The sequence below is a fragment of the Thermobia domestica genome, chromosome 5, assembly GCF_964235325.1.
Source record: "Thermobia domestica chromosome 5, izTheDome1.hap1.1, whole genome shotgun sequence".
NCBI classification, from domain to species: domain Eukaryota; kingdom Metazoa; phylum Arthropoda; class Insecta; order Zygentoma; family Lepismatidae; genus Thermobia; species Thermobia domestica.
The window spans coordinates 215,128,456-215,145,338 of record NC_137458.1 but is presented as its reverse complement, the minus strand read 5'-3'; the positions used below and the strand labels follow the sequence as shown (position 1 = coordinate 215,145,338).

At 35.2% G+C, this 16,883-nt stretch overlaps 1 protein-coding gene across 2 annotated transcripts in view; it reads left to right on the top strand.

Moving 5' to 3' along the window:
- kel (kelch protein) overlaps positions 1–16,883 on the top strand; it is a 70,719-nt gene that overhangs the window by 32,022 nt on the left and 21,814 nt on the right. For both annotated transcript variants that reach the window (XM_081759675.1, XM_081759676.1), the window contains exons 10-12: positions 8,076–8,216; positions 12,025–12,139; positions 12,880–13,020. In XM_081759675.1, the coding sequence (XP_081615801.1) occupies positions 8,076–8,216; positions 12,025–12,139; positions 12,880–13,020 (397 nt within the window). The remainder of the gene's footprint in view (positions 1–8,075; positions 8,217–12,024; positions 12,140–12,879; positions 13,021–16,883) is intronic.

The following is a 16,883-nucleotide window of genomic DNA, read 5'->3' as shown; positions in this document are numbered from 1 at the left end:
TCTTGCAACAAATTTAGATACATTTTTTCCTCCTTCAAACTGTATTTTGATTGGAAAAGCATTTTTTTTTTTTTTTAAAGAGAAGTTGATTGTTTAAAATTAAATTTTCACTTGAAATTTCTATGTATGAAAAATGGAAGGATTTTTTTGGAAATTTGACGTAAAAGGAGGGAATATGGGTGTCAATTATTATAGTATCTCCGAATCTCTGAAGGGTAGAAATATGAAATTTCGGATACGGATTTCCCATTTAAAATAATTAGGCGTGTGTTTCATTGTGTTTTTCAAGTTTCCCTAGTAGGGGCAGGGGAAGGGGAGTTACAATTGTTATAATAGGATAGCCGTATCTCAGAATTCTTTAAAGTTTGCCCGCGTAGCGTAGTCGCGAACGCTTTCACTTTTGATGGGAGCGGTTCTGTGTTCGATTCCTGTGCGGACACTCGGTCGAAAAAGTGTAACAGCTATTACAGGTCAGTCAACCTGAATGAGGTTTTTCCTGAATTTTCCTCATTCACATCAGGCAGTTGCCGGGATGGTACCTAAAATCCAGGTCCCAGGTGGATTCCTTCCTTCTCCCTTCCCCGAATAGTTTGCTTGCTAAGAGACGTTATCCCTCATACGGGACGGGCTTAAGGCCATAGATGCCGGTAATGCTTTGCAGTATGTATACGTAAATAACATCGTTTGCTTTTCGATTATTTTTATATTTTACTCCCTTCCCATCCACACTCCTTACATCATGCCGATGATGTAATATAGAACTTAGGCCATGATCCACTTGTGTTCTAAAAATCATCAAGTTCAGTACAGCGGTCTAGGAGGAGTTGGCCACCAAACGATATTAGATTCATTTTGATTTGTATAGTTAATTACCTCCTACCTCCTTAAAACGGAAATTTTCAGAAACGCTGGAACATGTGTCCCATATTTTAAATCAAGAATGTAAATACCGAATTTCGTCTTTCTAATATGATGGGTTTGTAACTGACTGTATTTTTGGCATAATTCTTGAACCCTCTATCCTCTTAAGATACACCCTTCCGGAAAACTAGTGTAATAAAAACTAGATTAGGTCATGATCCACTCTTGTACTGAAAATCATTAAGGGGATGTTATACCTCTTCGCTTAGGTTTCTAACTCTCCATTTGATAACACATAAATTTTAATATGGTAATTTCTAACAAAGTATTACAAGTAATGACTTGAAATTTTTAATACAAATACACAAGACCCATATAAATCCAACCACGGTCTCCAATTTACGTTACATGCGTTAGATTAATTGCAATATATTCTTCAGAAAGTTTGGCAACTATGCTTTATATAGTATATGGATAGATCTTTTTGAAGGAATTGAGAGCCCTCTGAACCTCTAGCCCTACTAGTCTTCGCGACACGTGATAGTGATTTATGAACGCTTCAGGCTAAAATCCAATGTCGCCTCTGTTCCTTTCCTTCTAATTTTCTTTCTTTTTTTCCTTTTTTTTTCAAAAACTTGTTTTGGGCAGCTTTGCCCTTTTGTCGGCTGTCTATAGAAATAGCAGTCATACTCCCTGGAATTGTTGATTCTCGGTTGGAACAGGCACTTCCTCTCCGTCGTGAACCTCAGTGTTAGATTCGAAAAACAAAATAAACTCGAAGACAGTAAATGTAAAAAGGCAACAGCAGCAGTAGTTTGTATTAAAAATTTGGAACGAACAAAAATATTGTATCTAAATAACGTATTTGTGTTAAATGTACTTTATCATGATAAGAAGTTCTATATTCTTCTCGTATAAGATGCTATAAATGCTCTACTTTGTAATAAAACTAAAAGTAATGTCTTTGAAAGATGGTATTAGACTTAACAAAAATTGGTTTTGTGGGGTCAATGTAATATTTCATACATACAATATTTTTATTCAATTTTCAGAAATTAGTGTGTTGGTAATATACAAAGTGTACAGTACATGTAATCAGTGTACAATATTAAGATATTTTATTGATAATTGTTTTTTGGACGAGTTAACTTCAGGCATATAATCATTCTATTCTTTTCTATAATGTAATTAATATAAATGTGTACACAGAGTATGAATGTTGTTTGACAATAGTAAGGTATTTCGTTGAAAGAAATTCGTTTTGTAGGATCATTTTAATTTTAGATATATAGTCATTCTACCTGTTTTCATAAAGTAATTAATATAAATGTATCAACAGTATAAATGTCGTTAGTGTTAGAAATGTAGTGAAATATTTCGTTGATAATTGTTTTTTGTAGAATCATTTGAATTTTAACCTTATAGTAATTCAATGGGGTTCCATAGTCTAGTGGTTAGAGCGTTCGACTCCTGATCGCCTGGTTCTAGGTTCGATTTCCTGCTAGAATACTCAAATTATTGGCGTCTGCCCATCGTCAAGCTGGGTAGCCATGTGATTAAAAGACATGACAGTCTATATAATTAATATAAATATGTACACAGTACAAATGTTGTTTGACAGTAGTGAGGTATTTCGTTGATAATTTATTTTTGTAAGATGTATACTATTTTTATAATGGTAGAATGTGTGTATACTATTTATAGGATGTAGACCTATACATTTCTTTGTATAGACTTTTATAATGTATAATGATTTTTTATAATCAAGAGCAAAAGTTTAAAACCTTAGAATGGGCGAATCTTGCCACAAAAGCGAGATGTACCCGTAGAAAAATTATTATTATTATTATTATTATTATTATTATTATTATTATTATTATTATTAATGATGATAATAATAATAATAATAATAATAATAATAATAATAATAAGGGAAGGAATGAAGACGTACTAAAGGAAGCTAGAGAAGGACGACAGATCATGAAGATAATAGGAAAAAGAAGAAACAGCATTCTTGCCTATCTTATTCGACACTCCGATCGGACCACCGTGTTGATAGAGGAAAAGGCAGAAGAAAAACCAGGAAGTGAAAGACCAAGGATAGAAAAATCTATAAGTTTTACGTCCCATAGTTATGCCTGGTAGGTTAAAGGAGGTAGTGATGTTGAGAAATGAAGGAAATGGTGGAATGCAGAAAGTGGAAGGAAACGGGAGAACCCCGAGAAAAACCCCACACATGGTGTTTGTCCTCCACAAAGTTCACTTGGCGCGAGCTGAGATAGAACTAAGGACGCCATGCATTAGAGGTGAAATTCTACCACTGAGCCACCGCGGCCCGACCAAGGATAGATGCAGTTACGAAGAAGAGACCTTAACAAATTATAAAACAGCTTGCCCAGGGGAGAGAAAAGTTTTAAAATTCCCTTCTTGCGCATCAACCTATGATTGAAGTGAGGAAGATGATGATGATTATCATTATTATTATTATTATTATTATTATTATTATTATTATTTTATCGAGAATACTTTTGGGTTTCCTCCTAAAAAAAATACACACACTATTTCCAACTATAGTTATCCTACTTTTTACAAATTTGTCTAATTCAATATTGGTTTAAATAGTAGTAGTTTTCAAGCTACATATATGAGTTCTTTGACTAACTGAATAGTACACGCCCCTTCTGGTTCACTCGCCACTATTTAACATTAAATTTCAAATGCCTTGATATATTTGCATAAGTTTATTATTTCTAAAATAAACATTACGTAAAAGGTCTATTCAAATTGATATCAAGTATTTTCTGACATTTGTATATTACGCATATCTTTCTTAATTTGCATTACTCACATTACCCCAGAGAACGAACAAATTTTAGAGTTCTGGTTTAAACTTCTCTTACAATAATAAGCAAATATACGAGGAACAAATTTACCATTATTGACGATGCGGAGGGAAGGAGATTTTCTGGACTAGGAAGGAATGTGTGCGGGTGCAGAGCAGAGATCTGTCGGAATTTTCAGCCCGGGCCCGGCCCGTGAATTTACAATGTGAGGCCCGACCCGAGTCCGAAATATGTCTTAGCATTTAGGCCCGAGCCCGGACTGAGCTCTGTGATAATCAAATGAGTCCGAAATAAGCCCGAATTACAGAAACTTAATTATTAATGCAAAATTGTATTTTTATTTACAGCAATTCGAGGTTTGATTTTGCAGTTGTGTTTTAAAAGTCCTCCAGAAAGAACGGTGCAATTTGCATCGTTTTACACTATATTTACAAAGTTAGGCCCGAAAAAGTCCGAGAAATATGGTTGTAAATTTAAAAATTCACAGCCCGAACCCAGGGGCGTCATTTAGGGGGGGGCAGGGAGGGGCATTCGCCCCCCTGAGTTTGAGATTTATATAGATTTTATCATAGAATAGTAGTAAGTCAGTGAAAAACGCAAAATTTTACATATATCAAGGGGTCTTGCCCCCCCCCAAGCCAAATCTGAAATGACGCTACTGCCCGAACCCCTCCCGGGCCCGAAGTGATACATGCTTTGTAGGCCCGAGCACGTGCAGACCTCTAGTGCAGAGGCGTTTCAAGTGGTGGGCGACTGCCCACGGCCTTGCATCTTTAGGGACCTCGCAAAGACCAACGAGCCTAAATCGATTTGGCACTCACTTTTGTCGATGCAACAATAGAAACAAGTATGAATTCGGACTTACAGAAAAACAATACATAAGGCTTCAAACTAACTTTTCATCTATTCGTATATATTAGATCGCTAGCATACGCGACAGGCGACGAGTTTATTTTAAGATTGCAATAATGAATGTGTATAAGTCTTTATCGTTGGGATGAATTGTTTTCGATAAATTTTATTATAATTAGCAAATTTTAAAAAAGGAGGCAGGAAGGACTCGTAAACCTTACTCGCCTTGCTGTGCAGATGGTATGGTCAAAATCAATACTAGATAGTGAAAGTGTAAGTGTAAAGGCTAATATGGAACAGAGAAACAAAAGAGAACTTCTTCAGAAGGGAATTGGGAGGGGAGGAGAGGAGAGTACAATGCTGTGACACTTGAAATGCGTCTTGATCTGTATACTTCAACAAACTTTTCTTATTAGATTACGCAATTTCTAGTTTCTTACTCCGATTATTCAAAGTATTCAAATGTTCTCGGGAGGAGTGATCGCCCCTCCCTTTAATCCGTCCGTGGTGTCATTCAGTTTTGCTTTGTGCTACTAATTCAAAATGCTTACCGAAACAAGTTTTCTTCTTGTGACTGTAGGGGTGGAAGAAACAAACAAACCGTGAAAGGAAGAAAGAAGTGGTTTTGGGCTCTTCCAGTCCAGACCATTCTAACCACTGAGAAGTGAGAATCACATTAAAAGCAGCTAGAACAGATGGTCAGCCCTCTCCCCTCTGCAGCATACTTTTTATTCTCTGTTGCCAAACTTACTGAAGAATATATTGCAATTAATTTAACGCATGTAACGTAAATTGGAGACCGTGGTTGGATTTATATGGGTCTTGTGTACTTGTATTAAAAATTTCAAGTCATTACCTGCAATACTTTGTTAGAAATTACCATATTAAAATTTACATGTTTTCAAATGGGAAGTTAGAAACATAAGCGAAGAGGTATAAGATCCCCTTAAAATCGGTTCATCGGCGTAGAAGGAGTTAGCCTTGAAACTTTCTTATATTTTATAGATTATGTTTGGTACGAAGAACCTGGCAGAATATACACATGAATGTTTGTGAACATTATTTACGATCAGAGGCTTTTTTTTTCTACCAAAACCAACAGAATATTTTCCTCCCCTTCAAATATTAGCGAGTTTGCTATTTCAACTTCAAGGTGAATCGTCAGGTCAGAAATGTAAGTCTGAAATATCCCTTCCCCTCGGAAACGCCAGTAATGACGTCTAGGAACAAGTCTGCCAACTTATTGAGCCGCTCGAGTAAAAGAAGCTAATACCAGGATAGAATCGTGCAAATTACTAATTATTTTCATTATCTTTCAATTAATATCTTGCATTGCAATTTGAGGAAAATTTTCTCAATGATGCTTTTCGAAAACATTGACCAGAGATTTTTTCCATTCTAAGCTTATTAAAATGGTTTGACTTTTCCTTGTTTTTCATTGATTTCCGTGTAGAGTTTCGATATAATAAATTACAAGTTTAATATGTGCATGAAGCTTCTATCGGCACAGCTGTATTAATTATCTGTCGTTTACATTGATTGATTTTTTTTTTTTTTTTGACAACTTCATAGATCCGATATATATAGTGAAAGGTCAATGAAAGGTTTATGGCCTATGTTAAATCGAAACTCTTAATACATAGTAGTTGTACTCAATCGTCCAGTACACTCATGTCCAAAATGATTTTGTTGCTGTCAAAGAAGGGTGCAAAAGACCCCGTTGTCGACGCGCCCAACCAAACCATTTCAATCAATCATGTCCAAAATGATTATCGCATGTCTATAGATATGTTGTTGTAGGAATATAATTTGATAACGATTTCGCCCGGTATTTATTATAATGTTAGTATGTATATAATCGGCAAAGACATGTATGTGGTAAATTTCATGTCAAAAGAGCAGTAAATAAGAACAATAAAACGAAAATAAAACTTTATTGTCCATTTAGCAACATTTGGTTTTACTCATTCTAATTTTCGTATTTATAATTCTTTTCCAATGCAATTTACCACAAATATACATATCCCGATTATACACGTAGTATCAGTATTAAAAGTACCCTGCAAAATCATGATCAAATTATAGTCCCACATCAAAACAGTTATAGATATGCTACAATCATTTTGGACATGACTGTACATGTACAGTATTAACTTCTATTAACACTGAGGTAAATCTTTTGGTTAGGTCATTATATCGCTTACCAATGGAACTGAGTTCGCATAATGTGGTCTTCATGGTGAACAAATACCATGTTCCCGATGGGAGAGTACTAAAAATTTCTTCCACAATCACTCACTTCCATTAATCATCCGTCAACTCTAGACTAAAGGACATGTGTAGGACATTAAACTAAAATAAAACCATTTTATTTTCAAGTGCCGTGTTTATGGATTTTCTGGAATACTGCTTTTTCTTCCTATTATGTTATTTCACCAGTTCATTTTCATCAATTATAGAGAATTTTTACGTAATGTTGATGTGGCGTCACGCTTAAAAATTCTTCAAACTGTATGTTAATAGAATAGTAATAAACTATTGAATAGTTCATTATTTTTACTCATCCAATTAGTGTAATTTATCTAATGTCATTTTTCATATATTTGATCCACTGTGTCTCATTAATTTCATACTGTTTTTGCATGTTGTGTTCACAAAACATTATTCCTTTTTTTTTTTTTTTTTATATCACTAGATATCGGTTTTGTTGGTTAGGGTTTATGGTCCCTATTCAGCACCCAGGTTATATCAAGGGAGACCCACTGCTTAAAGTGGGATCCGAAGTATTACTTGGGTTTGTATGCAAGGGAAGTAGCCGACGAGGAATTGAACCCGGGATCGTGCGTACGGAAAGCCTTATGTATTCGGTCACGAAGGAACACATATCGCTATAGAGGTTTATGTACAGCGGCTACAAAGGATTTTTTATTAACCAAGAAAACATTTTCCCATATGTTAAAAAAAAAAGAAAGAAAAACTACTTTTCCCTGACACTACAGTCTACCGACACCTGTGTACGATTGGTTAAAATGCGTATATTCAGTATATTGGCTCGCAGCACCGTTATTTCTGACTGTTGAGAATGAATTTCGTTAAACCGTAATTTAAATAGCTTCCCAAGTGTCCCAGATGTTCATACAATACTAAAAATACTGCTTATGCATAGAATCGAGACTGGGATCACTCGTACTAACTTGTTTTTGAAACATCGGGAATTTAAAAAAATAAAATATAAAGCAGGTTGTGGATACAAAACTAAAAAAAAAAAAAAAAAAGTTCACTAATTTTGTTGCCGTGTATGGTAATTAAACATTACTTCATTATTGCAACAATACTTGATTGTAACAAAATAAGGCTTATACAATGTAGCTATGGTGAAAAGATATATATTTGATTCACTTTTCTAGAAATATGTTATTTTCTCCGTTGAAATGCATTTTTTTTTTAAATTATTTTTATAAATTGTCTTATGTTTCGGTGTATTATAGTGTGATATTGTTTCTATTCTATTGGGAACAGGTTGGTGGTTTTGATGGCTCCACTGGTCTGAATTCCGCAGAAATGTATGATCCTCGTACACATGAGTGGAGGATGATCGCATCTATGTCCACACGAAGGAGTAGTGTTGGAGTTGGTGTGGTTAATGGTCTCCTGTATGCTGTAAGTTCTAAATACTTATTTTATTTAAAATTTACAAAACTTACTAATATGCACCTTAAATTATGAGCGTGAGTTCGAGAGTGTAGATTTTTCAACCATTTAGGATGTCTCGAGAGATTGGATGTACCCTTCATGTTATCCCTCAGGTACTCAATCATGTTGAAATCCGAGTAGTTTCGGGGATATGGAATATACTGGATGTCAACACTGTTTCTCCAACCATTCTTGTGCAGGACATGTACGATAACTAGATGCGCTGTCGTCTTGGAAGATTTCATCGTCATAAGGGGAAAAATGCAACATAGTGGGATGACCCAGGACATAATGCAGGTACCAATTATGCGTTTGTCTGTAACTACCAGGAGCCTAGTTTCTCCCATGTAATAATACCGAACGCTATATACTAGTCTGCACTGGTTGACACTGTACATGAGGATTCCAACGCGTCATGGTGCTTCCACCAAACGCACACTCCCACCCATGGAATAGAGTTAAAATTGTGACTTATCAAACCTTGAGTATTCATTACACCCAGCAAGTGATGGGTATTGTTAAGCCAGTCGAGGAGTGGGTGACGCCAGGGACATCCACTGGAATAGCCCATAACTGCAAAGGACCCCACTCAGAGCTTATAGAAATCCTATTTCCGTTAAATTAGCTGGTATTGCAGTATGTTGTGTATTTTGGTCCCCTGATGAAAAGTCTCGATGGGCACGAAGCCCGAAAACCTCACGTTTTTGAGATATCAGCTGATTATTATCGTCACAAAGGCATACGCTTTCTCGTAAACTGAAAATAATAATTAGATCGACAGTTTATCTATGAAGTATGAACAAGCCCCACTAGGATATACTAGGGTTTTTGAGGTCGCTGATTGCGAATCCGAGGTCGGTTAACCTTAATCATGTCAGGTTCAAGGTCATTTGAAGGTAAAATCGAGAGAGAACGTTGCAAAAATCTGAACAAAATGTACATAAATGTTTTTGAGACGCTGGATCGTATTACGTCATTCTCTTGACCCGACAAAATCATTTCAAAGTCATTGCAGGGTCATTTTAAGGTCAAACTTTAAAAACCGTTGGAAAAATCTTTAAAAAAAAAAAAAATCATAGACAGTTTTTTTAGGATAGCTGACTCCGAATCCGAGGTCGATGTTAATCGAAATTACCATTAAGTCCATTTAGTTTTCCAGTCAGTCATTTACAGTGTCTTCGACTAGAGTATTTGATTTGTTGTTGATGTTGAGCCCATCCTAAAAACCATAGGACACTGGCTACATGTGCACAACAACCTAATGTCCTAGCACCGGACTTACAAGTACAATAATACAATAATCAGACCATCATCTACGTTCATGGCAGACAATTCGTCATCGTTCACTGCAAATCGTATCCAAAGCTGATATCGAGTAGCGTTTCTATATCTTGAAAAGATCCTAAAACGTCACAATCCTGTCTCAAACCTATTTATATCAAATTGAAAAATATTAGTATTTTCATGGTCTAAATAATCTTGTATACGGAAGTTCAAGTTCAGTCTGATAAACATCCAACGTGATTCGATTAAGAAACGCAAAATCAAATTGAGGGAATTCTAAGATATCAGCTTGAGTGATGTCTTGCCACATAGCGTTTCGCCTTGCAAAATTCTCTCCTTCTACTCTAGCCTGCATGAATTAACATCATCGATACGATCTCGAATTTGCCGTGGAGCTCCCTCGTCGCTAAGCGGTTAGCGTATGCGACGTTGACATGGGAGACCCGGGTTCGATTTCCGGCGGGAGCTCAGGTGGTTCGGATTCCACGTTAATCAGTAGGTCCACGTCTCATATAGCCTCGCTGCTAAAAGGAACGCTAAAGTAAAAATCAACTCAACTCGAACTTGCCGTGCCAGTTGTAGTTTTATCAAGCATCATTAAATGTCCATCATATTTATTTATTAGGGCACCAACAATTAAATAAAAAACGATCCTACTATTTGATGCTTCCGACGAAGGAGAAAGGGGATAAAGTAGATAACATAGACATATATATATACATACCCCCCATATATATATATATATATATATATATATATATATATATATATATATATATATATATCGAGTGTTATAAAAATGGCGCCCATCACAGAGCATTACTCTACAAGTCAAGATAAAGCAAAAAAATATTTGTATACCTATCGAAGCCTCGTATAGAGACATAAATTGCACTATGTGGCAACGTCGCAAATAAAGAACTATAGATTAGATCTACCAATCAATCAAATAGTTATATCGATTCTTTCCAGATGGCAGCTAAAGTCGATATTGATTGACACTAGTATCACTTATAAGTGTAGCAATCGATTCAACTGCTTGTTGTATTCGTTACACGCAACAATTTTTGTACAGGCGGTTTGGTTACGGGCGTATAATCTGAAGTACTCACTAACTACCTCTATAAAAATTGTTGGGGAAGTACTGCAGGATTCTGAAACATGTATTTTTGGATAGAGCACATATTAGTTCCTTATGGACCTTTAAAGCTCACTTTTTTCATGTTTCCGGCAGCCTATAACTCCGAAAAGAAGCATTTGTCTTGGTGTCAGGAATCACCTCCCAAACGTCGGTATTGTTTTGAAACACCATGTATATATGTATTTTAGTCAGTGATCTGAAATCCTTACAGTAGGTGTGATTACGATTCTTTGAAAGTTATTGTTCAGCTTCCCAAAGACCCTATCTACGAAGTTTTTCAGATTTTTCCGACGGTATTTCTCGTTTGACCATGAAACAACCCTGTAATGCTCTTGTCTGGTCAAAAGAATGACGTAATAGGATCCAGCGACTCAAAAACATTTATGTACATTTTGTTCAGATTTTTGCAACGTTCTCGCTCGATTTGATCTTCAAATACCTTGAATCTGACGTAATGGAGGTTAACCAACCTCTAATTCGGAATCAGCGACCCCAAAAACCCTTCTATACCCTAGTGGGACTCGTCCATACTTCATAGATAAACTGTTGGTCTAATTACTATTTTCAGTTTACGAGGGAGCGTATGCCTTTAAGTGACGATAATAATCAGCTGATATCTCAAAAACGTGGGATTTTCGGGCTTCGTGCCCATCGAGACTTTTCATCAGGGAACCAAAATACACAACATACTGTAATACCAGCTAATTTAACGGAAACCGGATTTCCATAAGCTCTGAGCGGGGTCCTTTGCGGCAGATAGTTACAAGGTTATGATATGTTTACGAGTTGACCACGGTTGTACTGAGGAATTAGCTGCTCCACCATACTGCACCTGTGAATCTGTACTGTTCACCCGACAGCCAAGCTTGCGCCGTCTTCTAAATTTGGCCAATAGTTAATCACTTGCCCATGTTAACATCAGTCTTGATACACTGTATATACTACTATATAGAGTTAAGTATTCCGAATACATAGTAAAATTCGAGTAAGAAATTTTTATCAGATATTCCGTTAGTGTGAGGTCAAGACAGTTTTGCAATTGAGGCGTGCAGCCAAACGACAAGACAAGCTATGATTTTTAGTAGAACTTCAAAACTTAGGCTTCTTTCATCTCTTTCGGTAATTATTGGAACATTTCTGTTTGTGTGAGGTTGAGTGGAATGGAAACAAGATTCCATGAAGTGAATGCAGCATAAAGTCTTATAAATAACCTCTCCTGCACAATTTGTACAATGGGGCTTGTTTCGTTGTAGGCCTCACGCTTCAGTTATTGTTTGGTTATTAAATATTATTTCAAGAAATATTGCTTATTCTTGCTAATACTAATAGAATTACTTCGTGTGTCCATAGGTAGGCGGTTATGATGGAGCTTCCCGGCAGTGTTTGAGTTCTGTAGAATGCTACAACCCAGAAACTGATTCGTGGTCACCTGTGGCGGATATGATATCTCGTAGAAGTGGTGCAGGTAAGTTACAAAATCGTAGAACAATGTGAATATAGTGCTGTGATATTTTATGTGGAGTACATTGTGTGCGTATATATATATATATATATATATATATATATATATATATATATATATCACTTCATCCCCGCGCTTTCAGAAACGCAAACTAGATTCCTTGAGACATTTTGTTTGTTTGTTTTTATATATTTGAACTAAGGAACAGATAATCATGTTCAATCGATGTCCATTATTGAGAAGTTTTACTACTTTCGTGTTAAGCTTTTACCGTATAACACGTCTGAAGAAATGTTAATTATTTCCTTAAGTGTGTCTTGACATTTTTGAATTTAATTACCTGTGAATACTTAATGATGAGGAGCTCTCGCCAAGGTAAGAGAGAGAGAGAGAAAAAAAAAAAAAAATATATTAGCTAAAATTTAGACTAATATAATCTATACCTAAATATGCATCCAGATTTCAGGATGTTTTGTCTATAGAATAAATTTTATGATAAAAGACTGAGTTACTGCTGAAAATATTACTGAGTTACTGCTGAATCAAAGTAATTATTAAATAATCTCGAAAAGATATTCAGCTTTCTGTTCTCTATCCTGTTACGGGTTCATTCAAAGAGTAGTGATGATAATATACGTATACGGAATAAATCAAGTGAAAAGTGAGATTTTTTTTAAAAAAAATAAATAAGTGCACCTCTTTACCAGTACATTTGTAAGTAAATTCAAATTATTCTGTTGCAGGTGTTGGTGTAGTGGATGGCATTCTCTATGCTGTTGGAGGACATGATGGGCCTTTAGTTCGGAAAAGTGTAGAAGCGTACAATCCGGAAACAAAAACTTGGACCGCAGTAGCCGATATGGCATTTTGTAGAAGAAATGCAGGTACGTAAATTTAAATGATTCGTTTTTGACATACGGGTCAATCCATACGAAGTAGTCCAGAGGTGGTTGTTCGACCATCTCCGAAAATTATAAAACTTTGAGTGTGATGAACCTTGTGTGTGAGAAGGTCAATGACATCATTTACGTTGTCGTAAGTATCGTGGCGGACATAAGTCTTTGACCAGGTAATGGCGACTGCTTTGAAACAAATGCAGGTATGAGAATTTAAATCTGTCATATCTGTAGTTTCGTGTGGAGAGGAAACAAACTTGTGAACGAAAGGTTTAAGAACAACTCATGTTATTAATATAAACTTTACCGAAGATTATTAACTTATATCATAAAAGAAATACGGAAGACTTTTTGAAACGAATCAAAATAACATAGAACTTTGCAAGCGGAGGCAAAGAAACCTAACGTTACCAGACTAAAGATGAATCATTTACAGCGTAGTGATCGTGGTTCAGTGGTCAGGGCGCTTGGTCAGTAATTTGGAGGTTCTTGGATCGAATCCACGTCGGGCTTTTTTTTAAAGGAATTTTGATGGTAATAGATCGGCGATGACACACGTTTTATTATATTCAGATATTTGAATACTCGGATGTTTCAATACTTGAACTGTAAAATCTTCAGGAATAATTAGAGATGCAAGGGCTCGAAAAAAAAAACGGCTTTTTTGAAAAAAAAAACTCGGTTTTTTCTGCTTCGCTTTTTTGCTTGGGAAATTTTGGGCTTTTTTCAAAATTCTGCTTTAAATTGATAAAGCAGACTTTGTTTCACTTCTCTATAACACAAAAAGTCATTTAATTAGTGGTTGATGCTGATAATAATATAAAACCTCGAAAATAAACCATGAATTTCGAAAAGATATTTCAAACAATTTTACTTCAACATATTTACATTATCAATTCCAAAGGATTAACCAATGTATATAATAAGAATTTTTACAATCTCCCTCTTAATACAAAAGTAAGCAGGTTTGCAAGAACCATGGTTGTTTTTGAAAATGCCAAAAACCCGTTTTTTGGTGGAAGTTTAAACTAGGTTTTTTGATTTAGATATTTTGCTTTATGTATTTATATTACATATTGGCAGAAATAAGTTTGTTTCGTGTTAGTGTTATTATGCAACAACGTGGTTATGCTGGAAGAGGCCCCATAAGCTGAAAGAAGTCCGGTCAGTAAATTTCTTAAATTGAAAAACTCCCGCCCTAGCCATCGGGAAAATCCCGTCATTACTTTAAATGTAAAACAATAACGGAAAAATCCTGTTATAGCTTTGCATGTAAAATTTAAGGTCAATGTATCATAATCAGTACGCTAAAACTGAGGTATTAAATTACAAATTTAACATGTAGATATCATTGAAAGTCCAATCCAAGCTAATGTTGGAAGCTATGTAAGCAGTCCAAAATTTTGCCAATTTCTATCAATATATTTAAGCAACCCTGGCTTCTTTATAAAACAGGCATTCAGGCAAGCAGAAATATTTAGTTTCAACATCCTTAACTAATACCGATGTTATCAAGGAGAAGACTTTCGCTTAAAGTGACATGCGAACCGCTACTTGGATTACGCAGGAAAGAAGGGTTGTGGTTGGACTGAGAGTTGAACATGGAACACCTTAATTAAAAGGTGTAAAGGAAATAAAACTAATGCAGATGGTTTGATATGTGGAAACGTCACCATGAAGTTCACGTTTTTTTTTTTTTTTTTTTTTTGGGGGGGGGGGTTAAACCAGTTATTTAAAAAAAAAAACTGCTGTTGAAAACCAGCCAACCCTAAAAGTAAACACTTCTTTAAAAAAAATATACACAAATAACTAGCAAAATTGTATGTAGTATTTTTACCTCAAAATATTTCATACCCTCTTTTTGAAACCAAATAAAATTAAAATAAAACATAAGAGAAATACTTAGATTTGTATGATACACTTAAAGGCTGAACATCTAGAGCTTTTGATTCTGTATATTCTTGAAAATCTACAGTTAAGTTTTATATAACCACCATCACGGTTTATCCCATCCTCAAGTTTTCTGAATTTTTAACAAGAGGGATTCACTATATCATTAAGGAACTCCCCCCCCCCGCCCCCAAAGGAAAGGACTACGGAATATTTTCAAGTTAAGCTAAGTACAACTGCACAACAAACGTGACTGAGCGGTTAGCTTTTGCACTTCTATTGGGAAGTCCGGGATTCAATCCAGCATTCGATCATTCTGACAAAGCTTTTCTTCATTCCATCTGTGAATGTAGAAATAGTGCGTATACTGTGAGTTGGCCGACTTCCTTTCTTATTGTTTATAAATCGTTATTATTACTAATTACCAGCAGTGACGGTTTTGCGAAGGTTAGGAGGGCGGTCTTTCGGACTGAAGCCTGTTCCCCAAAGTTACGGAATGTCTAAAACAAACGAAATATCTATTAGTTATGCCTTTACTCATAAACTTTAAGCTCCTGTCAAATAAAAATTACTAATGTTTAGAAAAATTAAACATTAGTAAGAAAAACCCTCTCCCAAAATACTTCTCTAAATCCGCCACTGATTCTCAGTATAAAATGATCTTCAAGGTTGTATCCGGAAGATTATTGCTAAACATATAAACGAAACGAAATATTAGTTATGCCTGTACTCATAAACTTCAAGCATCTCCCAAATAAAATTAGGACTTTTTAGGAAACGAAACAATCAGAGAAACCCCTCCCAAAGTACTTTTCTAAATCCGCTACTGATTATTTGTATAAATTGGTATTAAAGGTTGTATCAGGAAAATTATTGCTAAATGATTGCACAGCTACAGTGTAACAGAAATGTGGAAGTATGGTTTGACGGATATATTGGAAAAACGTACGCTTTGACGGATATATAGAAAAACGTAAGTTTAATTTTTGCACTAGAAGCTAGGGTACTAAGCTCTTGGAAGTAAAACACGGATGACAAACTAAAATGATCTAGAGAAGAAAACAATGTCGATAACTCAAAAGTTAAAATAAAGTTAAATAGCCTCTAAAATTGCCCTGAAACATTACATTCTTTATGTTAGCTTTAATTCGTAAAACATGTGCTTCATCCATCTTGATGGTGAATTTCAGAGCGAAATATGGCGTTTAGGTCTTGGAATTGTTATCTAATTATAGAATATACTATAAGAAAGCTATTTAGATAGAAAAATCATGAAAATGAAAAGAGCCAAAATTTCCAAAATTCTATTTTTTTTTTTAAAAAAAAAAAGCCGGCTTTTTATGTGAAAAAAACCATCGATTCAAAAAAGCCGGCTTTTTTGCATCTCTAGGAATAATAATTAGAAACTTCTTATCGCTCAGTTTATACTATTACAAGTAAAAACGTGATAGTATGCAAAAAATATTTCGGTTTTGTTTAATGTTGCCCAAAAGAAGAGGAATTTCTCATCTCGATTCTTAATAATAATAATAATAATAATAATAATAATAATAATAATAATAAAATAAAAAAAAACGGGATGAGACATTTTACATTCGAGACGGAACAAGGCTAACTCAAATTATCGTCTCGCTTTGTAGATGAGAATCGAGACGAGACGAAAAGTACCGTAAATATTTCTCGTCTTATCTCGATTCTCGAAATAGTGTATGCCACTCTTTAAGTAACAATTGCTTTTTAGACTGAATATTATACGTTGTTTTGTTACTTTGTATTTCAGAGCTCACTGAATTATGGTCTGTGTATATATTTTTGTAGCAAAGCTTTTATAATTACATCTATTATTATTGTTGTTATTATTAATATTATTATTACTGAAGTGTTGTTAATTTAATGGTTCATCCTGTTCCACCCAGCTCCCGCCTAGTGGGCATTGTGCTGAACAAATACCGTGTGTCTAG